Consider the following 26,532-nt stretch of genomic DNA (forward strand, 5'->3'; position numbering starts at 1 on the left):
TAACGGATTTGGGGGGTGGGAGGAGAGTGCCTTTTCCTTCATAACAACAACAAAAAAAAGGCACGTGCACTTTTAGCTGGAATAGTAAAGTCCTGTTCTCCCTGTATGATTGTTGTGGGATATTAACTTGGATTAAATACTGTGGTTTTAGGTTCAAGGCTCTGTACCTTGTTCTGGTCTTTCAAACGTTAGTGTTGCAGGTACCTGGATCTAGGAAACATTTACTGTCGTTAAGAGAGCCCCGGTGTACCAGAGTGGGAGATGATGGCAGTTTTTCTCTAGCTCCATATTTGGCAGTTAATATAGCCTTAGGCATGTGAACCAAGTTTCTAAGTAAACTTTTGGCCCTGTTAGCATCCAGTGGTCTTTTTGATAATCCAAGATTCCTGGTCTTAGGAGATAAACGGTACGATGAGTTTGAACCTCAAGATTGAATTATCCTTTCTTTGGCAGTAACATTTTTCTTAAATGTTTAAGATTACTCTTATGGGCCTTTATGTTATGATTTAATCTTTACAAACTAATTCTGAAAAGCAGTCAAGGAATTGTAGGAATAATAAGGACCTAGAATGAATTTCTTACTAAGAGCTGTCATAGTTCAGATTGATATTCAGGGTCGAAATATTAGTAATAGTGAAAAAACATCAAGAGTGAACCAGAATGCTTGTGGGATGGATGGGGATAAAAATTAGAAGGTAAAGAAGAAAACACATTATTTGATCATTTCGTAGAGTAACTAACTTAACTGTTCAGTTAGCAGCTGAGCAGTTGATTTGTCAGCAGGCAACTCCTGGTTTGAAGAAAGTGTTGGCACTGTGTCTTTAGATTCTGAAAACTTCCCTCCTTATCCTGCAAAATTATCGCTGTTTATTACGCATAATTAGGATTGAACATTTTCCCCCTAGATTGCTTTAAAAAGACTTTCCACATATTTTGAGTGAATATGGAGACAGTGAATGACTCCTTTTCAATGTTGATTTTGAAAGGCACAAACTAAAGTGTTGCGTCTGAACTTAAATTCAGTAGAATTTAATGGACAAACATGACCTAGTTACTCTCTACTGGTAGACACTTGTTTTATATCCGATAGAATAAATTGGTCCACCCACCTTCAGGAAGGTCCTGGCCTACCTTCAGAAGCAATAGAATTAGTTTCTTGACTGTCGTGTTTCTGCTTACTTTTATCTGCTAATTTCCAAGTATTTTACCCTATCTTGAAACCATAGGTATATTGAAAATTATTCTTGGATTTTCTGTTGCTGTCCTGCTGTATTCCTTTGCTTTTCACTCTTCTCAACAGTTTCACATAAGCTAACAATTGCTTGTTTAAAATTAATTTTTTGTATTGTTGGAAGAGCTGGCTGCTCTTCCAAAGCGGTTGTTCCTAACCAAAGTGTAATGAAAACATCACTTGAGTCAGGAGTCAGGAGACCTGATTTCAAATCCTCTTTCTTTTTACTGTAACTGAGGGACCCCAAACACCTTTCCTTAGGCTCTCTAAACATCCTTTTCTGTAAATGAAGATAATGCCCTATCTATTTTAAAGACAAAAGAAAATAGTAGGTTACTTGTTAAACTTTAAAACATAGTATAAATACATGCTTTATTTTTGTGGACAGCAAGCATTTCCATTTCTTACTGCTTGGTCACTTTTAATAGCTTCTGAATTTTAAAACTAGCCTCCCTCAACTTCTGAGAAGGACAGAAAACAAAAAAACCTTTTGGAGCCTGAATAAGAGATTTAATCCATAACTTACTTTTATTATTTATTTGTACCACTATGATTCTTAGATCTTCTTTGTGAAGCTTTCATTCAATGGTGTACCACAAAAGATTGAAGATCATTTCTTTAAAAAGGTATAGTGTTCCTTAGATTGTTTAAGTTACTTCAAACAAAAACCATCTGGAATTTCAGAAAGTTCCAGTATTAATGTGCATTTAGCTGTTGGAAATGGATATAGTCCATGGTTCAATTAAAATAAATAAACCTGACTAGTTTGAGCCCAGCTATGAGTGAGGGACTCCAGAGGGGAAAGGGGTAAGTATCCTATAGTGGAGATAAGCTGTGTCTTAGCACCCACATAACCTTTGGTAACAGTATCTGGTAAAGAGAACTGCCTCCTGTTACTAGAGGTCTTATTCTTTTTATAATAACTAATATCAAGTACTTACAACTCAGCTCACTGCAACCTCCGCTCCCGGGTTCAAGCGATTCTCCTGCTTCAGCCTCCTGAGTAGCTGGGATTACAGGCGCCCACCACTGCACACGGCTAACTTTTTTGTGTTTTTAGTAGAGATGGGTTTTGCCATGTTGGTCAGGCTGGTCTCGAACTCTTGACCTCAGGTGATCCACCCATCTCGGCCTCCCGAAGTGCTAGAATTACAGGCGTGAGCCACTGCACCCGGCCTCTTTTTCCTTTTGTAGTTTCTGGTACATACATAGTAGCCATAAAATAAATGTTGAAATGAATTTATTTTGTATAACCCATTGACTCAGCTTGTGGATGGGAATGAATGAAGTAAGACAAAGGCGCAGAGAATGAAATTGCAGAGAATATTAGGTGATTAAAATATTTGTATAGAATTTGATACAGGGATGAGAAAGTATAGTAGGAGATAAATTTGAAAGGTTGGTTATGACATTGAATGTCAGACTGGATTTCTGTGTAGGGCCTTAGATGCCAAACTGAATGCAGGTGTTTGGATTTTACTCAGTACAGTATATACTACACGTGTGATACAGGGGCTTGAAAGACTTTTGAAGAATGAAAGGTCTGAACAGGGAGTGAAAAGGAGGGCACAAATTCCAACTTCTGAATTGTAAGGATTTCACAGTTTAAGTGGCAAAGCTAAAGGGGAGAAAGTCACGACTGAGCTTTCAAGTTGAGAAGATTATGACACTTTTAACAGAAATAAGGAAATAGCTTTCTTTGGTGCATGCGTGTATTGGGACATATGTGGGTCATGTCTAGGTGTTCAGTATGTGGTGACAAATGTAAAATTTGAACTTATGGTATAGACTAGATACACGTTTAGGTAGACATGAGACCAGAAGCTGAAATTGCCAGGTTAGAAGACAGAACCTTGAGAAATTCTGCGTTTGGATGAGAAGGAAAATTTGCCTTATAGAACTCTAGAAGAGTTAGGAGGAGGTAGTCAACATTGATAATGCAGATGGGTGGAGGATTGAGAAGTCATTCGATTATTGAGAAGAATTGTGATGTTTCCAGAGAATTGCATTCAAAGGAGAGCTGAGTTATAATATTTGAGAGGGGAATAGAAGATGAAGACAGGTGTACAGTTAGTAACTTAGGGCAGAGCATGATCAATAAACTGCTATGATAAAGGCCAAAAGTACTTTAAGAGTTAATAGAGAAGAGTTATATTCTGTTGAGGAATTCAGTGGGAGTAGAAAGATTTTCAAGGGGACAGGATTTCTGCTGGGCCCAGATAAATGCATAGGGTTTCAATCATTGCAGATAGGAAGGTGTGAGATGAGTATTGGAGGAGAAGTCAAAAGTCCTGCTTCTTGTTAACAGACTTTTAGGATCTTAGTGTTGGAATGGCCTAATCTTACTTTTTTGGATGTATGGACTCTACTATGTTTGTGCCAAATCATTCAGTTAGTCTCTGGAATACCTGTAGTGACTGGCTACTTGTTAAGTAGCTCTATTTGATATTTGGACAACTCGCGTTATTCTTGTGTTATGTTTAACCCAAATCTACCTTCTTATAATTTCCATTCACTATATTCAATTAGCATTTTCAACTCATTTTAGATATTACATCTAAATTAATGTAGCCTAAGATTGATTGTTTTGGAGGCAGCCCCATTATAGTTAGTGATTCACTGAACTGTAAATGGTAAACAAAAAACCTAAATGTTTCTTACCTAAAAGGTGACGTTTTAGTCAAAGTTTGAGGAAAGGAGAGTGGTAACTTTGGTTTTTACGTTATTTTGAAACTGAGGAAATATAAGTTCATTGTAGGATAATGAAGCTCAATGTGACTTTCTTTTCTAATCTGCATGTATGTCTACCAATGCTCCACTCCCTCTCAGTGTGTATTATCTACCAATACTCCACTCCCTCTCAATGTGTATAATTAATAGATTCAGAAAATATGGTGACAAATATAGAGCAATTTTCCGTGAGAGCCGAAGTGCATGTGCTTCAGGAATTAGGCAAATGCAGAGGAAACATTTTAAGAAACAGGAATGAATAAAATATTCTGATGAAGATTCACTGGGATTTTAGGTGCGATAGGCAGAGTTGGAGAGTAAAAAGCCTCTAAACTATACTGGATAATGTTTTCGGTTTTTTGTTTTTTGAGACAGAGTTTCGCTCTTGTTGCCCAGGCTGAAGTGCAAGGGTGTGATCTCAGCTTACTGCAACCTTTGCCTCTGAGTTCAAGCAATTCTGCTGCCTTAGCCTCCTGAGTAGCTGGGACTATAGGCGCGTGCCACCAGGCCTGGCTAATTTTTTGTATTTTTAGTAGAGACGGGCTTTCACTGTGTTAGCCAGGATGGTCTCGATCTCCTGACCTTGTGATCCGCCTGCCATTGCCTCCCAAAGTGCTGGGAAGTAGGCATGAGCCACTGCGCCTGGCCTTGGATAATGTTTTCATTTGACAAGTAAAAGACGGATTTGTTCCTGAGAGAGCTTTGACTGTGTATAGAGCTAATGTATCAGAGAAAATTTTACATTGTGCATTCCTGTGTGAGATTCTTCACATTTTCAGGTGTCATTGGAAGAAGTGGAGTGTGATATATTGTATTTAACTTTTTCTAAAAAGGTTGTTAGGTGAGGCTAACAACCACCTTATTGAAGATGGTAGTTATCTTTGAAGGTGCTAATCTAAGAACTTTCTAAAGATTTCTTTTTGTGTATAAGTATCCTTTAATCTTGGCTATCTTTTTTTTTTTTTTTTTAAACAGTGTCTCACTCCTGTTACCCAGGTTTGAGTGCGGTGGTGCCACCTTGGCTCGCTGCAGCCTCGACTTCCCGGGCTCAGGCATTCCTCCCACCTCAGCTTCCCGAGTAGCTGGAGCTACGCTTGCACACTACCACGCCCCGCTAATTTTTTGTATTTTTTAGTAGAGACGGGGTTTTGCCATGTTGCCTGGGCTGGTCTCAAACACCTGAGCTCAAGCGATTCACCCACTTTGGCCTCCCAAAATATTGGGATTACAGGTGTGAGCCACTGCACCAGGCCTTCTTGGCTATCTTTATAGAACTGTATAGTCTTGTAGGCTTGACCAGGGATTTCTTCTCAATTTGTTAACTAGGAAATCGAGATCCAGTAAGGGCATGAGTTTTTCATGGCCATGGATAAGATAGTTGAAACCTTTTACTCCCATATTCAGAATTTTGTTTCGTTTTGTTAACTTTTTTTAAGAAATGGAAGGTCCCAGATCTAGAAATGGATTACCTATAAGGTGATTTGCTATGAATAATAAAAATGGCACAATTCTTTCTTCTTGTAATCACTTTTATTCTGAAAGTGTAATTTGGTTTTTTCCTTTTTCTCAACCTTCTTACGTACACTGTGCATGAATTATAAATACGAACTTTATATTACTTACTCAATTTTCATAGTCTTATTTCCTGCAATACCCAAACCACGTTGTTTGATGGTTGATCTCTAGTAATCATTTTCTGGTTGATTTCTATCAATTATATTTTGGCTCTCTAAATTCTGAGTCACTTCAAATCGGAGTTATGGTTAAAGAAGTAACTGATGTAATTAGTTGAAACACTGTTCTCTCAGTAAATCTTGATTTTGTTTTACCATTCCTTTGGGAGCCTCCTCTGCACCTTAAAAGCTCAGCTTTCTATATAACCTGTTATATGCCTGTTTAGATTTTACCAGATTAGCATTGCTTTACTTATTTACCATTTGAAGTTAACTTTTCAAGTTACTGCCTTCCAATAGTTCTAAGTATTAATTTATTGAGTATTGATTAATCAAATATTACTTCTACTGCCCTTCCCTGTCTCTCTGTTCTAAATTGATGGTATGTTGGCCATTATACTTCAATGACCATGTAGATAGTGGGCAATTTGAAGCTTTTTTTGAACCTTGTTACAACAAATCTTTAGAGCATTTTGACCTGTGATATTATATATGTATTATGTACCATTTTATTTTGGTTCGAGAAACAAATATGTAAGTGACAAAAATGATAGATCAGTATGTACTCTATGAATATGATGGGAAATTTGGGATAAATGACAACAGTGTTCCTGTAGAAAATCTGGAAATCCAGAGAGAAGAAAACAATTCCCAAACCCGGAAATTCCTAATAGTATTTCTGTCACTATCAATTTAAAGAAAACTATTTTGTGTATAGTTATTTTGTTCAGAGAGTAATGTAGTATTTTCCCATGTGTTAGTATTATTTTACCATCAATTTTTATGGTGTTAAAATACATATAATTTCCATGTTTTAGTTATCTTGTTAAATTTTACCAGGTAAGTCTACTGTTCTTTACCCACCCTCATTATTCAAAATAAAAATGTTAGTTGCTTAGCTGTGTGTGTGTGTGTGTGTGTGTGTGTTTGTTTGTTTGTGTGTTTGAGATAGGGTCTTGTTCTGCCACCCAGGCTGCGGTGCAGTATCCTGATTAAAGCTCACTGCACACTAGACCTCTTGGGCTCAAGCAATCCTCCCAAGTAGCTGGGACTACAGGTGTGCACCACCATGTCTGGCTAATTTTAGATGGAGTTTTGCCTTGTTGCCCAGGCTGGTCTTCAGCTCCTAAGCTCAAGCAGTCTGCCCACTTCGACGTCCCAAAGTGCTGGGATTACAGGTGTGAGCCACAGCCCAGTGCTTTGTTACTTTAAATGTAGCATATGTGAGTCCTTTTTGCATTAGGGTTGTTACCCTTATTGGGAGTTTTAAGTTTTCTGGAAAATCAATGACACCTGAAATGGCAGTATTTGGATCTGCTCTTTGTGAATTAACTATTTTTGAAAGCAAGTGAGGCATTATAAAAAATTTTAAACAGATTTGGGGATTTTTGTAAATCAAGTTTGAGAGTTTAAGAAGGACAGTTAGAGGAGGGATAGTTTGTTGGAAAGGAAGAAACAAGGAACCTAAAAACATAATGTAAAAGTTGAATTGTGAGTCACTAGAATTATGTAAAGCTACACTCTATCTGTAAGCTCTACTATAGTTGGTATTTGATTTTTATTAAAAACAGCGTCACAATTTTAATGACCTATGCGGGGCTGTCTCTGAAATTGTTTTAGTTATTTAAAGTAAACACACATGGAAATTGACTTTTTATTTTTAATTTTTTGTATAGAGATGGGGTCTCTCTGTTGGCCAGGCTGGTCTTGAACTCCTGGCCTCAAGCTTTCCTGCCACCTCCACCTCCCAAAGTGCTGGGATTACAGGCATGATCCACTGTGCCAGCCTGCAGTGTTTTTTTGTCTGTTTGTTTGTTTTGAGACAGAGTCTTACTCGGTTGCCCAGGCTGGAGTGCAGTGGTGTGATCGCGGCTCACTGCAACCTTTGTCCCCCAGGTTAAAGTGATTTTTTGTGCCTCAGTCTCCTGAGTAGCTGAGATTACAGGTGTGTGCCATCAGCTCTGCTAATTATTTGTATTTTTAGTAGAGATGGGGTTTCACCATCTTGGTCAGGCTGGTCTCGAACTCCTGATCTCAAATGATCCTCCCAGCTCAACCTGAAGTTTAAGCAGGACTTTATTTATTTATTTATTGAGATGGAGCCTCACTCTGTTGCCCAGGCTGCAGTGCAGAGGCATGATCTTGGCCCACTACAACCTCTGCCTCCTGGGATCAAGCGATTCTCCTGCCTCAGCTTCCCAAGTAGCTGGGACTACAGGCACCAGCCACCACGCCTGGCTAATTTTTGTATTTTAATAGAGAAGGGGTTTTACCATTTTGGCCAGGCTGGTCTCGAACTCCTGACCTCAGGCGATCTGCCCACCTTGGCCTCCTGAGGTGCTGGGATTACAGGCGTCAGCCACCGCACCTGGCTAAGCAGGAATTTAAACTGCATCCTGATTTACCCAGTAGATACACACTTAGGAATTATGATTTTTTTTTTTTTTTAGTACTTTTAAGTTTAATAGGTCTTTTTAAAATAAAACAGGTGGCTGGGCACGGTGGCTCACGCCTGTAATCCCAGCACTTTGGGAGGCTGAGGCAGGTGGATCACGAGGTCAGGAGTTCAAGACCAGTCTGGCTAACATGGTGAAACCCCGTCTCTACTAATAATACAAAAATTAGCCAGATGTGGTGAAACGTGCCTGTAGTCCCAGCTACTCGGGAGGCTGAGGCAAGAGAATTGCTCTGCCGGGAGGCAGAGGTTGCAGTGAGCCAAGATCGTACCACTGGACTCCAGCCTGGGCAACAGAGCAAGACTCCATCTCAAAAATAAAATAGGTTATATTTCATATTTTTCTCTCCTCCTAATCTCCAATTTCTAATGTTGTAATTTTGACTGTTCTGGGGATTATATTCTTTTTTTTTTTATTTGTTTTTTTGAGACGAGTCTCGCTCTGTCGCCCAGGCTGGAGTGCAGTGGCGCGATCTTGGTTCACTGCATCCTCCGCCTCCCGGGTTCAAGCAATTCTCTGCCTCAGCCTCCGGAGTGGCTGGGATTACAGGCACCCACCACCACACCTGGCTAATTTTTTTATTTTTAGTAGAGATGGGGTTTCACCATCTTGGCCAGGCTGGTCTTGAACTCCTGACCTTGTGATCCACCCGCCTCGCCTCCCAAAGTGCTGGGATTACAGGTGTGAGCCACCGTACCTGGCCCTGGGGATTATATTCCTACAGTAAATGATAAGTTTTGTTTGTGGCTCACACCTGAAGTGAGAGGATCACTTGAGGCCAAGAGTTTGAGACCAGTCAGGGGATTGTAGCAAGACCTCGTCTCTGCTAAAAATAAAAATTAAAAAATTTTAAAAAATTAGCCAGGTGCATGCTTATAGTCCCAGCCACTCAGGAGATTGAGCGGGGAGGATCGCTTGAGCCTGAGCCTGAGCCTGAGCCTGGCAGTTGAGGCTGCAGTGAACCATGATTGCACCACTAAACTCCAGCCTAGGTGACAGAGCGAGACCCTGTCTCAGAAGACAAAAATAGGAAATTGTATTTATTTCATGTTAGTTGTTCTTGTTGGTTTTAACTTTGAGGCACATTATCATAGCACCTAACCCATTCTGTTAAGTTTCCAGTTTGCTTGTTTATATTTCTTGACAGACTATAAACTCCTTGAGGGCTAGAGACTTATCTTGTTCACCAGAGTATTTCATTTATTATAAACAGTATCTCATGTAGTTAGATGCTTAATTAGTGGAAAGAAAGAGAGACATAATATCAAAGGTAAAAAATGATTCTCTCTAAGTACTGAAGTTATAGCTGGTGATTAATCATTGTTACCATTTTGAAAATGGTGAAATTAATTCCCAGAAGGAAAGAGAATACAAACACAAGTCATGGTGCTTTGCCATGAGTGTTATCTCTGAGTCTTAACTTGTGCCCTCTGTCTTGCTTCCTAGGATAAAACCACTGGAATCCAGGAATGTAGTAGATTTTGGTCCCCAAAGGAAAAAGGCACTGTGAATAGAAGGACTTGTACGTAGTCTGAGGCAGCATTGGACCTCCTGGGGATAAGAAATTGAACAAAGATGCTATTTCCCTTTACTGAAGGGTAGGGAAATCAAGAAAGAGAGAGAAAGGGAGACACAAATGTTGGAGGTTACCTTATGGATAGTAGTTAGGAATGTATTGTTTTGCTATTTGTTGTAAGTTGCTTTTTAATAGTGGCATTAATTTTGTTCCCATTTGTATGACTAAGAAAATTTATTTCAGGTTAGGCCGGGCACGGTGGCTCACGCCTGTAATCCCAGCACTTTGGGAGGCCGAGGCGGGCGGATCATCTGAGGTCAGGAGTTCGAGGCCAGCCTGACCAACATGGAGAAACCCCGTCTCTACTAAAAATACATAATTAGCCAGGTGTGGTGGCGCATGCCTGTAATCCCAGCTACTCGGGAGGCTGAGGCAGGAGAATCGCTTGAACCCGGGAGGCGGAGGTTGCAGTGAGCTGAGATTGCGCCATTGCACTCCAGCCTGGGCAAGGAGAGTGAAACTCCGTCTCAAAAAAAAAAAAAAAATTATTGCAGGTTAGTCTGATGGTAGTGGGTTATCAGAACTTATTAACATTAGTGTCACTAAAATTGGTATACAACTCCCCACGGCTAAATTTGGCTAAAAAGAAAATTTATTTCATGGTGGTTGATGACTAAGATGACTTTTTAATAGTTATTCTTGTGTTTGCTCCCTCAGCATTTGACATTGTGCAGCAAAGAAATGGTTATGGAGAAGCCCAGTCCGCTGCTTGTAGGGCGGGAGTTTGTGAGGCAATATTATACTTTGCTGAATAAAGCTCCGGAATATTTACACAGGTAAATTTTAAACAAATAATTTGGTATTTTTATCTACTTTTTTTTTGGGTATGACTATATATATTTTGCATTTCCTGTCTCCTCATTATCTGACAATATCTTTGTAAACATGTCTAAACTGTATTCAATATTTTATTCATTTGATGGCAAAAAGTGTTTTTAACTGCAACTCACAGTAATAAAAACATTTTATGTCATATTCTGGTACATAACACTTTCATATCTATATATGCACACGCTTATTCTTATATGTACTCTAGTATTTTATTTTTAGAGTCGTGGTCTCCTCTGTCACTCAGGCTGGAGTGCAGTGATATGATCATAGCCCACTGTGGCCTCAAACTTTTGGCCTCAAGCGATCTGCCAGCTTGCAGCTTGCCTGCCCAAAGTACTGGGATTACAGGCATGAGCCACCAAGCCCGACCTTTATTTCATTTAAAAAAAAAAAAAAAAAAAAAAAAACTTTGGGGGCAGGTGCTGGAGAACTATATAAGGTTTACATGAGGCTGGACACAGTGGCTCGCTCACTCATGTAATCCCAACGCTTTGGGAGGCTGAGGCAGGTGGATCACTTGAGGGTCAGGAGTTTGAGACCAGCCTGGCGAACATGGTGAAGCCTCGTCTCTGCTAAAAATACAAAAATTAGCCGGGTGTGTGGCAGGCGCCTGTAGTTGTATCTACTTAGGAGGCTGAGTCAGGAGAATTGCTTGAATCTGGGAGGTGGAGGCTGCAGTGAGCGAGGATCGTGCCACTGCACTCCAGCCTGGGTGACAGAGTGAGGCTTCGTCTCAAAAGACCATATCTTGGGTTTGACCAACTAATGGGTTCCAATATGCAATTTGAAATCAACAGCTTAAATCTTTTTTTTAAAGTTCTCCCAAACAGTGTTGGGGGATGAATCAGTTAAATGATTATACTGTGAAAATTTGTATTTCTTCTAATCTGTAAAATAGTATTCCTTTGTAAAACAGCAGTAATAACCTTACTGTTTTAACAAGAGGTGGACATCTGTAGGCTTGTTTTTTCCAGAGATTGAAGTGAAATTGATTTATATTATGGGTAGTATTTAATTTTTGTTCTTCTTGGTGTATCTTAGCAAGTAGAAGATAGGTGAAACTCTTAGAAGAATTAGACTTTGTAAGTATTGCAGAACACACTGGCCAGATGGGTTAAGGATAAATATATTGCCACTTACTGTGAGAAAGGCTGTTTAAAAGACTTAAATTCCTTTATCTGTAGGTCATCTTAATTAGCATTTTAGTAGCAATTTGTCTTGCTCTGTTGAACATGTGTAATCTGTTTTACTTGAGGCATTTTTATATTTACTGTTTGCTTGGCTCTATTTGTAATTACTTTACGTATGTATATTATGTATTCCTTATGACAGTCTTAAAGTGAAGTTACTTTTATTAGCTCTCTACCTATTAGACAGTTGAGGTTAGTAATTCATCTAGGATCACTCAGTAAGTAAACAAGCTAACCATAGCCAGTATTCAGGCCCAGTTTTGAGTAGTGTCCCCAACCATTCTATTAGAATGTAGTATATATAAAGTGTAACTAACATGTATCTTCCCCTCAAATAAATGCAAAATGAATAACTGTATGTCATTCTCTAATTGTAAAAATAAAGATTTTTTTATGACAGTGTATGTGAGGGAGTTTGGGGGAAGATACAGAATTAATAGGGCCTTTTGATATCTGAAATTTGGTCTTTTCATGATACAGGGTTTTTTGTTTTCTTTAGTGACCAAGAACAAATTTTAAAACAATAAGGCCCTACACCATCATGTTTAAACAGTAACCGACTTCTGTTTTAGACCTAGCTTATTTGACCAATTTCTTTCTTAATGAAAATTCAGGTTGTTATAATTTTCCACTTGTGGTAAGCAGCACTAATGAATATCCTGAAACATGCATTATTTGTGCACGTTGCTAGTTAGTTATTTTCTTAGATACTTTCCTGGAAGAATTAATGCATCAAAGAGATGATCATTCTGAGGCTTTTCATGTGTATACACACACAGCCAAACTGTTCTGTAGAAAACATTGCCAGTAGTACATGAGAGAAAATAGTTTAATGATAAGAGTAGTGGTTAAAAGCATGGACTCTCAAGTTAGACTGACTAGGTTCTTATCTTGGGTGCCCCACTTGATAGGTATATTACCTTAGGGGAGTTAATTTAACCTCTTCTGAACCTCAGCTTGTTTATTTAGATAATAGCACTTCATGAGATTGTTAAGAAAGTTAAGTGAATCAGTACACATAATACACTAAAAACATTGCTTAGCATAAAGGAAGCTCTTACATGTTTTATTACTATAGGAGTTGTGTTTTCATTGTGAAAAAATTAGCTTCACGTCTTTGAGCTTAATTTAGAAAGATGTTAATTCTAATTGCTTTGGATAATGCCAATAAAAGACTAATTTACACATACTTAAGAACAGTACAAAAATATTAAAAAGAAATTAGATGCTGGCGTAATTTTGGATTTTAGACTTGGTCTCTGAATTATTTCAGTTATTTTAAATCTAAACAGTTTAAGCCTTTAGAATTAGTAATCATTTGGAGATCTGGATACAGTATTAAACTCTGATTCCCAAACAAATCTAGGTAGCTGAGTCTTTGTATCTGAAGAAAAAAACAGGGTCAATTACTATAGCATCTGTATTTAGAATGTACTAAATCATCAAAAATATCCGATTTTTCCACTTAACAAAAAATAGATGTGAATATCTAATGATTGTCTACTTACTGTGCCAGATAAACTAAGCCTTCTATGTGCATTAGTCATTTAATCCTTACAACAACCATATGGAATAGTTCCTGTTCCAGTTTTATAACCAAGGAAGCTGAACTTGAAGACCTTAAGTAACTTACCTGTCTAAGATTACGCAACTAATTAGTGACAGAGCCGGATCCGGAACCTAGTCTATGACATCAGAATTCTGCTTCTTAGGCTTCTCTTGACAATTCAGTGTTAATCATTAATTATGGTTTTGCAGGTTTTATGGCAGGAATTCTTCCTATGTTCATGGTGGAGTAGATGCTAGTGGAAAGCCCCAGGAAGCTGTTTATGGCCAAAATGTAAGTATCAATTTCATATGTAGTTTAGAAATTTTGTGTTAAGATGGAGATTTTAAAAAATAGCCTTCTTGTGTCCATGGCTTTTTTTAAATTTCTTTCTTTCTTTTTTTTTTTTTTTTTTTTGAGACGGAGTTTTGCTCTTGTTGCCCAGGCTGGAGTGCAGTGGTGCGATATCAGCTCACCACAACCTCCGCCTCCCAGGTTCAAGCAGTTCTCCTGCCTCAGCCTCCCAAGTAGCTGAGATTACAGGCATGCACCACCACACCCGGCTAATTTTGTATTTTTAGTAGAGACGGGGTTTCTCTATGTTGAGGCTGGTCTCGAACTCCCAACCTCAGGTGATCCGCCCGCCTCAGCCTCCCAAAGTGCTGGGATTACAGCCGTGAGCCACCGCGCCCGGCCGGCTTTTTTTTTTTTCTCCCAATATGATTGTTATTGGTAACTGAAATTTATGTTTGACAGTAATTGTCAGCATAAATTGTCAACAGTTGCTCAGTTTGACAATAATTGTCAAACATGCTTGAGTTCTTAAACATCATTTTTGTATGAAACATGGTGTTATATTACGATGGCTACAAAGGAGAAAATGGTATGTTTTATATCATTGATGTATTTTATACATGAGATAGTTGAGACAGTGTATTAAGTTTATACAAATCTGAGCTAAACCCTATGCTATAGGAATGCACAGAAATGTATGTTTCCTATGGCCTAACAGGGAAGGAAGACTTTGTGTAGAGGATGTGAGACCACAAGATTTGGCCTTACCAAATAAGGAATTATAAGTAGACAAAAAATAGCATCAGCAAACACACAGTAAAATTATGTGTAAGTTCAAGGAGCAGTCAACACAATTTGTGAGAATGACCAAATACTTACTACAGAAAAGTGGGAGAAAGCTGTATAAAGCCCAGATTACTGCACAATATTGGAGAGCTATTGTGATTTCTTCTTTAGGAGCATCATTCTGGCAGTGATGCACAGCATGGTCGTTGGATTCAGTTCAGGAAGATTAGTTAATATTGCAGAGTTGTAAGGAAATCAATGAGGGTAGGTAATATTATTGTGTAGGTAATGCAGTATCACAGAGTTTATATTTTTCCCTCCCTCCCTAATAAAGGATATACACCACAAAGTATTATCTCTGAACTTCAGTGAATGTCATACTAAAATTCGTCATGTGGATGCTCATGCAACCTTGAGTGATGGAGTAGTTGTCCAGGTCATGGGTTTGCTGTCTAACAGTGGACAACCAGAAAGAAAGTTTATGCAAACCTTTGTTCTGGCTCCTGAAGTAAGTTTCTCATTTCACTTAGTTTTCATTTATATGGTTGCTAGTTGGTTGAAGTGTCCAGAGGTTTCTTCTAATAGGTTTAGATTTGCATATTGTTATTTTTGGGGAATTTGTGTTTGACCTGTTGTTTGAGTGAGTGCGTGTGTGTACATGTGCTTTGACTATTTGGAATTAAAAATCAAATACTGATACAAGTTTGTAAATAGATGATTAAGATAACATTAATACAAAAAATATATTGGTATATTTGAAAGGTTACATTTGAAAACAAAATAGAAAAGTTCTTTTGGTTTCTTTTCTATTAAATAGCTGTTTCTTGAGTTCTACTAGGTTGGTGCAAAAGTAATTGCGAGTTTTGCTATTACGTTTTTTTGAGTGACCTTTTTATTTTATATAAACATCATAGCATGTTCAGCATTGGAAAATTATATTGAGTCAAGATCTCTAGTATTAAAATGAGAAATTGTGTATGCCATGTAATTTGCTCTTTTATATAATACCAGATTTCTGGATATTTATGGAATAAATGTTGTTTCCTATAGGGATCTGTTCCAAATAAATTTTATGTTCACAATGATATGTTTCGTTATGAAGATGAAGTGTTTGGTGATTCTGAGCCTGAACTTGATGAAGGTGAGGTTACTTTGAAGATATGAAGATAGAAGGGTTCTGTTGGTACTCTTTATGGACTAATTTCTATAAGTATGACATCTACGGAAATTTGCTTCTTTATTGTAACTGTGTCAAACATCCTTTTTTCATGGTTTTGTTGTTGTCGTCGTTGTTACAAAAAGATGTCCATTGTTTGAAAATATACAAAATTTGGATGTCAAGGAAAAAGGTTCCCCTCAGTCTCATCCTCTGTAGATAACCAAGTTTGGTGCCTATTGGAGAAGGTTTTTGGATTCTATACTTGGCAACATGTATTTTTATAAATGTGGAATTACACTGACTCAAAGCTTCCTTTTTTTTTAATGTAATATGTCTTTGTTGGCTGTCTATGTTGTGGCTATGCCATAATTATTTAATTGATCTTCCATTGATGTACAGTGGTTAGTTTATCATTATTGCTCTGTTAAATATATGTGACAAAGGAAGCTAAATTGTGGCTTTAATATAACTTTTTTCCTTTTACTAAAAGATTTGTTTTTTTCTAATAGAGTACAATAAATATTAAGCTTCATCCTTGCTCTCCAGTTTTTGAGAGAACAGGGGATATTGTAGTTGAATGCCTTTGTTATTAAAAAAAAAAAAAAAATTGGGGGAGCCGAGCGCGGTGGCTCATGCCCGGAATCCCAGTGTTTTGGGAGGCCAGGGTGGGTGGATCACTTGAGGCCAGGAGTTCGGGACCAGCCTGGCCAATGCAGTGAAAACCCCATCTCTACTTAAAAAAAAAAATTAGCTGGGCATGATGGTGCATACCTATAACCCCAGCTACTCAAGAGGCTGAGGCAGGAGAATCGTTTGAACCCAGAAGGCGGAGGTTGCAGTGAGCCAAGATCACACCACTGCACTCCAGCCTGGGCAACAGAGCAAGACTCCATCTCAAAAAAAAAAAAGGAAAGAAAATTGTCAAATTTTCTTTTTTGCTATCATACCACTTCCTTAAACATGTTAAAAATATGTCCATTAGAAATTGTGAAGCCTCTTTAAAAAAGATGTGCTGTATTATGTATTGTCAGAATCAGAAGATGAAGTAGAAGAGGAACAAGAAGAAAGACAACCATCTCCTGAACCTGTGCAAGAAAATGCTAACAGTGGTTACTATGAAGCTCACCCTGTGACGTAAGCATACTATTTGCAAGGTTAAATTTGGTCTGAACTATGTCAGCAAGGTGGTTTTTGTTCCTAGAATTATTGTTGAAAGTAAATTCTTGATAAAACCACCTATTATGTCAGTATTTGAGTACCTATTGTGTATATGCAAGAAATTTGGAAAGAATGGTTTTATTTAATACAAAAATTGAACATGGCTTGCACCAAAACAGTGGTTCCTTACTGATAATGTAGAGTGTTGAAGACAACACAGAGTAAGCATTTTATTTTTATAAAAGATAAGGTTTATAGTTAGCACTAAAGTAAACATTCTTAGTAATTCAGTTTTGAAATGGTGGGGTTAAAGAACTGCTACTTGAGAGTATTATTCCTTCTGTCTTATAGCTCTTTTTGGAATTTTGCTTTGAATACTTTGTAGATCTAGAACAAGTTATTGGCATATAACTAGTTACACCCATTGGATTAGAGAGAAATTGAATTTTTTCTTACTTGAACTACCACTAAAAAGTGAACTAAATATTTTATTGTAGTAATGGCATAGAGGAGCCTTTGGAAGAATCCTCTCATGAACCTGAACCTGAGCCAGAATCTGAAACAAAGACTGAAGAGCTGAAACCACAAGTGGAGGAGAAGAACTTAGAAGAACTAGAGGAGAAATCTACTACTCCTCCTCCGGCAGAACCTGTTTCTCTGCCACAAGAACCACCAAAGGTTAGATCAAAGAACTCTTTAGACTTACAACATCACATGTTCAAATTTGGTGCTGTTAATGAAGTATGACCTTTTTCTATTATGTTAAATTGTTTAGTAAATTATTTTATGTATATGAAAGAAGCTGTGGGGTTTGTTACCTGAGAAAATGTTATTGTTTCCCTGCCCTGCAAAATACCCCTCTAAGAGTGAAACTTATAACTTAAGATGAATCCTTGTCTGTATGCATTGTTTAGTAACTTATATGAAATTATTTGGATCCATGTATAGAGCTGTCAGTTGTTCTTTCATTCTGTATTAAATTCTCTGAGCACAGATGCACCAGGAATCATGCAGTTTCCCAACTTAAACAAGTTGGTCTATAATTAAAAGAAGAGATACCTGTTGTTTGTGGTTTAAATGGGATCAGTTTCCTTTCTACACCAATTAAACTATCTTGGAAAGATGAGTGACATCCTTAGTGTATCATGTAAGCCTACCTGAAACTTCTTTTATCTTTCTTCAAAGTCAAAGGTTAAAGTATATTTGAGTGGTGATAGGAGGAGATTCTTTGTTCAATTTGTGAATGTCAGAGTTTCCAGCTAATACTCTCTTTTTTCCTATCCTTCCCTCTCCCGTTAACACCATCACACACCCTATCTTACCCCCAAAGGGGAAATAAATTGTTTCTATTAGGTTCAGGTTTTTCTAGCATGTTTGTTAGTGGTTTTGTTTGCCACTTGCTCATCTACTTAGAGTACGTAGGAACTTGCTTATGGTTTTACTTAGTAGTCAGACAAAAGTTATAAATAAGCTTGCATAATGAGATTTTGAAAGCTGGCACATAGACTGGCATGTGTGTGTGTGCCTTTCTTTTAGGAGTCTTCCAATATAGAGCAATAGTTTAGAAATGAAAAGAAAGTATATATTTGGAAGTTTCCCTATAGGAATGTTGGTGGTTTTCCATGATTAGTAGTCTAGGTTTGTTGCATTTCCTGCAGGCTTTCTCCTGGGCTTCAGTGACCAGTAAAAACCTGCCTCCTAGTGGTACTGTTTCTTCCTCTGGAATTCCACCCCATGTTAAAGCACCAGTCTCACAGGTAACCAATCTGTGAACACATTGGATTGTATCCTTGTTACATTGCCAATTGCTTATTTTTAAAATACTTTTAAAAATGAGTCAATCAGAAATTATGGATTAAATATACAAAAAACTTGTATTATATGTCAGTGCACCCACTTTAAATGTCAAATCTCCATTCATCATCTACATAGGTGGTATTTGGGGTTTGGGTGTGTGAAATACAGATTAAGTTGGTTTTTACCAGTATATAATATTGTCATTTAAAAGGCTTCTTAAAATAACAAAAAGAATGTTCTTTTTTCAAAAGCTTCAAATTCTATTTAGCAAAAATATTTTAGGTAAGAAATTCGGAGAGGCACAAAGTAGTGTGGCGTAATAAAGAAGCGTTTTTTTTTTTTTTTTTTAAAGCAAAAAAAAAAAAACCAGGAAACTTTTTAACATACGCTGCCTAAGCTCTCAGTGTGTAAGTGGTTCACACCACTTAATTGAAGCCTGTACCAACTTATGACTGTAGTGTTCACCTTAACTGATCATTCTAGTATTCTGCTTTTTGTCTGTTTGTCATCTTACCCATTTCAGAGCTTTCAAAAATGTGAAAATAAGACACTGCCTACCTAAGAAGTTTGTTAGATTTAGTTTAGAATGAACTAAATTCTAATTAAGTTTAGCAGCATATAAAGGGTGTCCAATTTTTCCCCTACATTTTGCATTAAACTTCATTCCACTAGAAAATTTATGTTTGAAATGTTAGTATATAAATGTATCTTTTATATGTTCTAAGCAGTGAAATTTTGAGGTTTTAAAAGTAGTAATTTTTAGTTTTTTGGTGTTGGGACACGTAATCAGCTACATAAAAGTAGAATACGCCCATGATACTTTTTTTTTTTTTCATTTGGGTATTCAGGAAATGCGTGGTTACCCTTATGCAAGATGGTCACCCAGAGTTCCATCTTAACAAAGGAAATTAGTTTGTGCAGTATTGTTTGTGCTTTTCTACCCATATGAAGACCCAATAAATAACTTTTGGCCCTTCTTTTGGAATCTTCATTTCCTATCAGATTTGGATTTGGAACCTTTGGATTATTTCATTTCAGAGAGTTTAAACAGTTAAAAGTTAAAATAGCTAGTGCTTATGCCTTTGATATGCGCCAAGCATCGTGTGAAGCACTTTTTGTTCATTTTCAGTGAATCCTCACAACCACCCTGTCAGGGTGGGTACTATTGTTTCTGTTTTAGAGATCAAAAAATTGAGGTCTAGAGTAACTCACAGACATTTATGTACATAGTAGGGTTGGGCTTTGAAGTCATGCAGTTGGACATGAGTCCATATGTGGCTCATGTAAACATTTATTTTTTTGAGACAGAGTCTCGCTCTGTCGCCCAGGCTGGAGTGCAGTGGCAGTGGCAGTGGCGTTATCTTAGCTCACTGCAACCTCCACCTCCCCAGCTCAAGTGATTCTCCTGCCTCAGCCTCCTGAATAGCTGGGATTATAGGTGCCCGCCACCACGCCTGGCTAATTTTTGTATATTTAGTAGAGACGGGGTTTCACCATGTAGACCAGGCTGGTCTCAAACTCCTGACCCAAGTGATCCACCCGCATTGGCCTCCCAAACGGTGGGGATTACAAGCATGAGCCACTGCGCCCAGCCTCATGTAAACCTTAAGCAATTCTCCAGCACCTTGCTGGAGAGTCATGTATCTTATCTGTATTTGCATCAAAGAGGACTCTTAAGACGTGCCTGATTAAATCCTAGTCTCTTGCCCAGAAAAATACCTTCATATTTATCTCAAGTAGTTTGCCTTAAATATATTTTCGAAGTTAGTTGTAGGAAATGAAGTTGTATTTCCTATGCCACCCCTTTAATAAAACAAAAATTTTAAATGTTTAGAATTTAAACTTTAAAAGAACTTTCTAATGTCTTTAGGCTATACTTAAAATGGATTCATGATATTTCTACTTGATTTAATAATCCTTCAATTTTAGTTTGTTACTTTTGTGTAGTATTCATTTCCTTGTACTTTGAACATAGATTATTGATAAAAGGAAGTTAATTCCAGGGTATTGGTAGGCATTAACTTAGAAATAGGTAAGTTAATTTCTTGAATAAAAGATTTTGTCTGGAAATTGACTAGTTCACCTACAAAGCTTATGTTTAGTTGAAGGGCTTATTATTTGTGGTTATACCTGCTTTTATTGACTTGATTTGATGGTTCTGTACTTACTTCATATTCTGTTTGACCTTCATTTGTGGGTTTGTCATTTGATCATACTTTCTGGTTGCATGGAATTAATTTTAAGGCCCTCGTGTGGCATATTGGCCATTTTATCTGTTCAGAAAAACTAGTTTTAATCATGAAACTGGAGACCTGAAGAATTATAAGTATGCAGCTGACTTAGTTAACATATGTCAATCAGTTACTGAAAGGGACAGTGTTAGCTTTTTGTTCTTGTATTTTTCTTGAACTGGCATCATCAGATATCTACTTAAAGTCAGATTCCTAAATCAATGGCATGAATTATTTGTAAGATGTTGGAAATTATTAATATTTAACTTTATCTGTTTTTAATTTTCATCCTTAAAGAATAAGGAAGAACTTTATTTTGCTACTTGTAGTTACTCGTGTTTTGATAATCTGTTTTGAAAAGAATTTAAATCAGTCAAGACCAGGGCCTCAAGTTCTTTGATAACATTTGGATTGAATGAGTCTAAGGTTTTTCTTAAATTTTGTAATAAAGGTGCATTTAGTGTTTTTATTAATTGCCAGTAATACACTCACTTTATTAAACTTTGACAGAGTACGTTTATTCTCTAATTCTGTTTATATTCATACTGAAGTATGCTTTTAGGCCCCCTTAGTTGAAGTTTCTAAATAACTGCCTTTTTCAGCATCACATTTTGCATCAAATTATTATATAGAATTAAACCCCAAATACAGATAGCGGTGGTCTCAGGGCTGTCACTTACGTATCTTTGTCAGACATAGAACATTATCCTGCATGTTTTGGGTCAGAGAACTAAAAATGTAATTTAATTTAAATGAACAAATAGTTACTGAACATCTATGTCTCATAGCACTGTGCTTGGTTCTTTGGGTGATGTAAAAGTAAGTTAAGATATGGGCCTTGGGCACTGGCGTGCCTGTAGTCTCAGCTGCTTGGGAGGCTGAGGCAGGAGGATCACTTGAGCCTAGGAATTTGAGGTTACAGTGAGCTATGATTGTGCCACTGCACTCCAGCCTGGGCAATAGAGTAAGACTGTGTCTCTCTAAAAAAATAAAAGATACAGACTTTATAGGAGTAAATACATATAAATAACAACAAAACCTGGAGAGAGTTAAAAATATTCATTTTATAACTAGTAGAATTCTAGAATATGGTAAGCAACTTCATCTTGAGGGAAATAGGACATTGACATAGAGGAAAACAATTTAGGAAGAGGCAGGCAAACTTGGTTAAACTGTTAGCATAGGAGTTAATATTCCTTTTGGTTACAGTGGCTGAAATCATTTACATTAAATTGTCATTTTTGAAAGAAGCTTTTCTTTTTTTTTTTTTTTTTTTGAGACGGAGTTTCTCTCTTGTTGCCCAGGCTGGAGTACAATGATCTGCTCACCGCAACCTCCGCCTCCCAGGTTCAAGTGATTCTCCTGCCTCAGCCTCCCTAGTAGCTGGGATTACAGGCATGTGCCACCACACCCGGCTGATTTTGTATTTTTAGTAGAGACAGGGTTTCTCCATGTTAGTCAGGCTGGTCTCGAACTCCCGACCTCAGGTGATCTGCCTGCCTCGGCCTCCCAAAGTGCTGGGGTGACAGGCATGAGCTACCGCGCCTGGCCGAAGGAAGCATTTTTGTGTCAGAATTTGTCCTTGTAAATTACAATATCTGTTATATAAATGATTAAAGAGTTTGAGCCACTGCATGGACTGAGGTCCTCAGAGATGACCACTTTTTTATTTATTTACTTATTTATTTCTGTGAGAAGGAGTTTCACTCTTGTTGCCCAGGCTGGAGTGCAGTGGCGTGATCTTGGCTCACTGCAACCTCCGTCTTCCGGGTTCAAGCGATTCTCCTGCCTCAGCCTCCCAAGTAGCTGGGGTTACAGGTGCCTGCCACCACACCCAGCTAATTTTTTGTATTTTTAGTAGAGACTGGGTTTCGCTATATTGGGCAGGCTGGTCTCAAACTCCTGACCTCAGGTGATCCGCACGGCTTGGCCTCCCAAAGTGCTGGGATTACATGGAGATGACCATCTTTAAAGATGGGACTGAAATTACTAGCTTTCTGAGTTGAGGACATGTTCTCCATATCCTGTTGGGTGTTTTCAGCATCCTTTGTAGGCTCATATATTTGTCTCTCCTTGGACCATAAATATTTGGGTAGTAGAAGGTCTGAAGAGGTTGGGAATACTGAAAATGCTGTTGTCTTGAGGAAAAGGTAATAGCAGACGCCGATGTAATTTTGTTTTAAAAATAATTATATGTTTAATTCAGCAGTTGGCAGAAACTTTTGGGAGGCATCTTAAACTGTCCTATTACTCCCAGCCCCCTAGTTAAGGAAAATCGTTGGGACCAATACTTCAAATGCATATTTTTCTCATAAGGAAGAACAGTAGGGAGCTAAAGGACTTTAACTATTTGAGATGCTACATACAAGTTCCTATAAGTTTCTGTCATTTTTGTAACATGCATTTTAACCTTACAGGTAGCAATTTCAGGTGTTAGAGCAAGCTAATTTTTATACTTTGAACTATAAAAATACTGATTTTAAGATTATGGGCAGAGATTTAGGCAATACTACTGAGCACTGTTACATTTGAAGGATAGCAAATTAGATTTTCAGAAATTATGTGTTATGTATTCTTGTCTAAGATGAAGATGGCTTTTAATTTTGTTTATGTATTTACATGGAGTGGTTCATCTTGCATTTTTGTGATTTTTTTTGGTAGCAATACCTTTTATGCTATTTCAGTGTTGATATAACTTTAATGAAAAAATGTGACTGTAAAAAGCAGCTTATTGTGAGTTACACAGCATTAAGTGGGAAAACAAAAGCTACCTACAGTCCTAGATTGGTACAGAATATCTTGATAAAAATTTATTTTTCTCATACATAGGACACTATGTTAAAAACATTCTAAACTTAAAACTACTGTTATGTCTGCTAGTGACTTGTCGTTAGTTGCTTTGGTTGGTTTTTCTCCAGTGGAGTGTTTTTTATAATGTTTTTTTTTTCTTTATATTTTAGCCAAGAGTCGAAGCTAAACCGGAAGTTCAATCTCAGCCACCTCGTGTGCGTGAACAACGACCTAGAGAACGACCTGGTTTTCCTCCTAGAGGACCAAGACCAGGTGAGTCAGCTCCTTTATAGCCTTTAGCATTTAACATTTGTAAGGCTGTAAAAGACTGAACTTAAACAAAAAACTATGATGTGTTCTATACACAGACCCATATAGTCTCAAATTGCTTAAAGATGTGATGTGAGCAACCCGCTAAATAGTGTCTGGGGCCAAATAACCAATTTTTAGGGAGGATTGGTTGACATGCCATGGTGACATATTTTGAAGGTGTAAAAGACTTAAGTCTTATTTGGTTATTGTCACGGTTTTTTTTTGTTGTTGTTTTTGTTTTTGTTTTTTTTTTTTGAGACGGAGTCTTGCTCTGTCGCCAGGCTGGAGTACAGTGGCGTGATCTCAGCTCACTGCAACCTCTGTCTCCCGGGTTCAAATGATTCCCTTGCCTCAGCCTCCCAAGTAGCTGGGATTACAGGCACGCGCCACCAGGCCCAGCTAATTTTCTGTATTTTAGTAGAGACAGGATTTCACCATGTTGGCCAAGATGGTCCCGATCTGCTGACCTCATGATCTGCCCTACTCGTCCTGCCAAAGTGCTGGGATTACAGGCATGAGCCACTGCGCCCGGCCTAGTCACTGGTTTTAAGAGTTCAAAACCAAGCTGCCAATAACCTACTCTCTTAGCACTCTTATCTCTTCACAGATAAACAATAAGCCCATTTTGATTCTTAGGTATTAAGTAAGTTGCCATGATTTTTGACTTGTTTACCTTGTTAGCTACACATGTAATGCTTTTATTTGAACTCTGTAAGAATGTTTAGATTGCTTTGGGGAGGAGATGGGAGAGATGGAGATAGTATATATCACATTTACAATGTGAATTTTTAAAGTGATATGTTACCAAACTAGAAGTCCTAAATTTGTCAGTGATTAAACTTGGGATCTTGAGTGGGACCCTTAAATTCTGAGCTTCTTTTATGTCAAATATTACACAAATTATTCTTGTATTGCCTATTTTCCTCACTGTGTTCCTTGTGTTATTGGGAGAATCAAGATTTTATGTATATCTATATACATACACACTAATATGTATAGACTGCATAAATGTGATGATTGCTGTTAAAATTTACTGATTGCTGTAATGTCATAAAGCCAAAGAATTTTGAATTTCAAAAAACTGAGCAAATATTTAGTAGAGCTATACCTCACTATCTGAAATCTGCTTGGTTCCTGGGTGATGGCAACAGTTTGGTTAAGGAGGAATACGTGTAGTACTAATATTTGATTTTTGTATAATCCAGTAGATCTAGAAGAAGCTATTTTAGCAACCTAGTCATTGTCCTCACTTTACATTTTAGTGTCATGCTGTTTTCTAACCTACTAGTAATAAGTACTTTTGCCTCTTTTTCAAGAAGCTCACCTAGTCTTATTAAACTAAAACAGGAATATCAATATTAAGTGATTTTTACATTCATTCCTTTGAAGTAGTTTTTATGATATTGTAAACTTTAGTATCTGCTCTATTTCTATTCTCAGGCAGAGGAGATATGGAACAGAATGACTCTGACAACCGTAGAATAATTCGCTATCCAGATAGTCATCAACTTTTTGTTGGTAACTTGCCACATGATATTGATGAAAATGAGCTAAAGGAATTCTTCATGAGTAAGTGATTTATTTTGCTGTGGGAGTTTTTAAATTATTTTAAATTAAGCAAGAGGCATATGGAGCTTTTTTAATAACTATTTTTTTTAAATGTTTCTCTCTTTATACTGTGTCCAGCTACCAGACCCACCTTAATTGTGCAGAAGGGAATAGATGACTTATCTCACATGTTTCTCAGTGACTGCTTAGTGTTGATTTGGCCTGGCTCAGTAGTGTTTAGAAGAAACAGCTGGATAAATCAGTCATAAATTCAGAGATAAAGGATTCATTTGGCAAACGGGTCAATATATTAGGAGAAAATACATTGTCTTTCCAAAATTATGCAGTTAACTTTACTTATGAAAGGACTACCAAAGATGCAGAAAGGTAACACAGCAGGCGGGCAGGCTATTTGGTATCTTAGGGGATTGCCTGCTTGAGTAAACGTACCTTGGCTATCACTGTGTGTAGAAGCTTGTGAGTTTTATTTTAAAATCGATCGGGGAGATAACGATATTCATCCTGAACAATTAGAGCCATCAAGGTATTCTGTTAAAAATATTTAACCCTTGATGTAATGTATATTTTCACAGGTTTTGGAAACGTTGTGGAACTTCGCATCAATACCAAGGGTGTTGGGGGAAAGCTTCCAAATTTTGGTTTTGTGGTTTTTGATGACTCTGAACCAGTTCAGAGAATCTTAATTGCGAAAGTAAGTGATTTAAAGGGCATAATTCAAGACTTTATTATTTCTGTTGTATGTATTAATTTGGGGTATTTAAAAACCATAGAAAATCTTTTAATAATAAAGCTAAAAATAGTTATTAAATGGTATTTATGCAAAGAATAAAGATTTGTTAGTTTGCAGATCATTTTAAATTTTGTTACTTGCTTTGCTGAAGAAGGTGGGAAAGATTGCATGTTAAGAATTTTGGCTGGGTATAGTGGCTCACACTTGTAATCCCAGCACTTTGGGAAGTTAAGGCAGAAGGATTGCTTGAGCCCAGGAGAGTTCAAGACCAGCCTGGGCAACAGTGAGACATTGTCTCTACAAAAAAAGAAAAATAGCCGGCCATGGTGGTAGACACCTATAATCCCAGCTACTCAGGAGGCTGAGGTGGGAGTATCACTTGAGCCCAGGATGTCAAGGCTGCAGTGAGCCATGCTTGTGCCACTGGCTGTCACCAGCCTGGGTGACAGCAGAGACCCTATCTCTGGGGGGTG

At 37.6% G+C, this 26,532-nt stretch overlaps 1 protein-coding gene across 18 annotated transcripts in view; it reads left to right on the plus strand.

Annotated features, from left to right (window-relative positions):
* Positions 1-26,532, plus strand: part of G3BP2 (G3BP stress granule assembly factor 2) — an 82,630-nt gene that overhangs the window by 53,069 nt on the left and 3,029 nt on the right. For 7 of the 18 annotated variants that reach the window (XM_034958655.3, XM_034958654.3, XM_057302083.2 and 4 more), the window contains 10 exons: positions 10,324-10,442; positions 13,446-13,527; positions 14,648-14,821; positions 15,364-15,454; positions 16,504-16,606; positions 17,128-17,308; positions 18,289-18,387; positions 23,619-23,721; positions 25,201-25,329; positions 25,902-26,020. In XM_034958655.3, the coding sequence (XP_034814546.1) occupies positions 10,348-10,442; positions 13,446-13,527; positions 14,648-14,821; positions 15,364-15,454; positions 16,504-16,606; positions 17,128-17,308; positions 18,289-18,387; positions 23,619-23,721; positions 25,201-25,329; positions 25,902-26,020 (1,176 nt within the window). In that variant the 5' untranslated portion in view covers positions 10,324-10,347. Of the gene's footprint in view, positions 1-9,849; positions 10,161-10,323; positions 10,443-13,445; positions 13,528-14,647; positions 14,822-15,363; positions 15,455-16,503; positions 16,607-17,127; positions 17,309-18,288; positions 18,388-23,618; positions 23,722-25,200; positions 25,330-25,901; positions 26,021-26,532 lie in introns of all 18 variants that reach the window. The other 11 variants (XM_055111418.3, XM_057302084.2, XM_063603553.1 and 8 more) reach the window with 3 other exon arrangements.

Source organism: Pan paniscus, chromosome 3, assembly GCF_029289425.2.
Source record: "Pan paniscus chromosome 3, NHGRI_mPanPan1-v2.0_pri, whole genome shotgun sequence".
NCBI classification, from domain to species: Eukaryota; Metazoa; Chordata; class Mammalia; order Primates; family Hominidae; genus Pan; species Pan paniscus.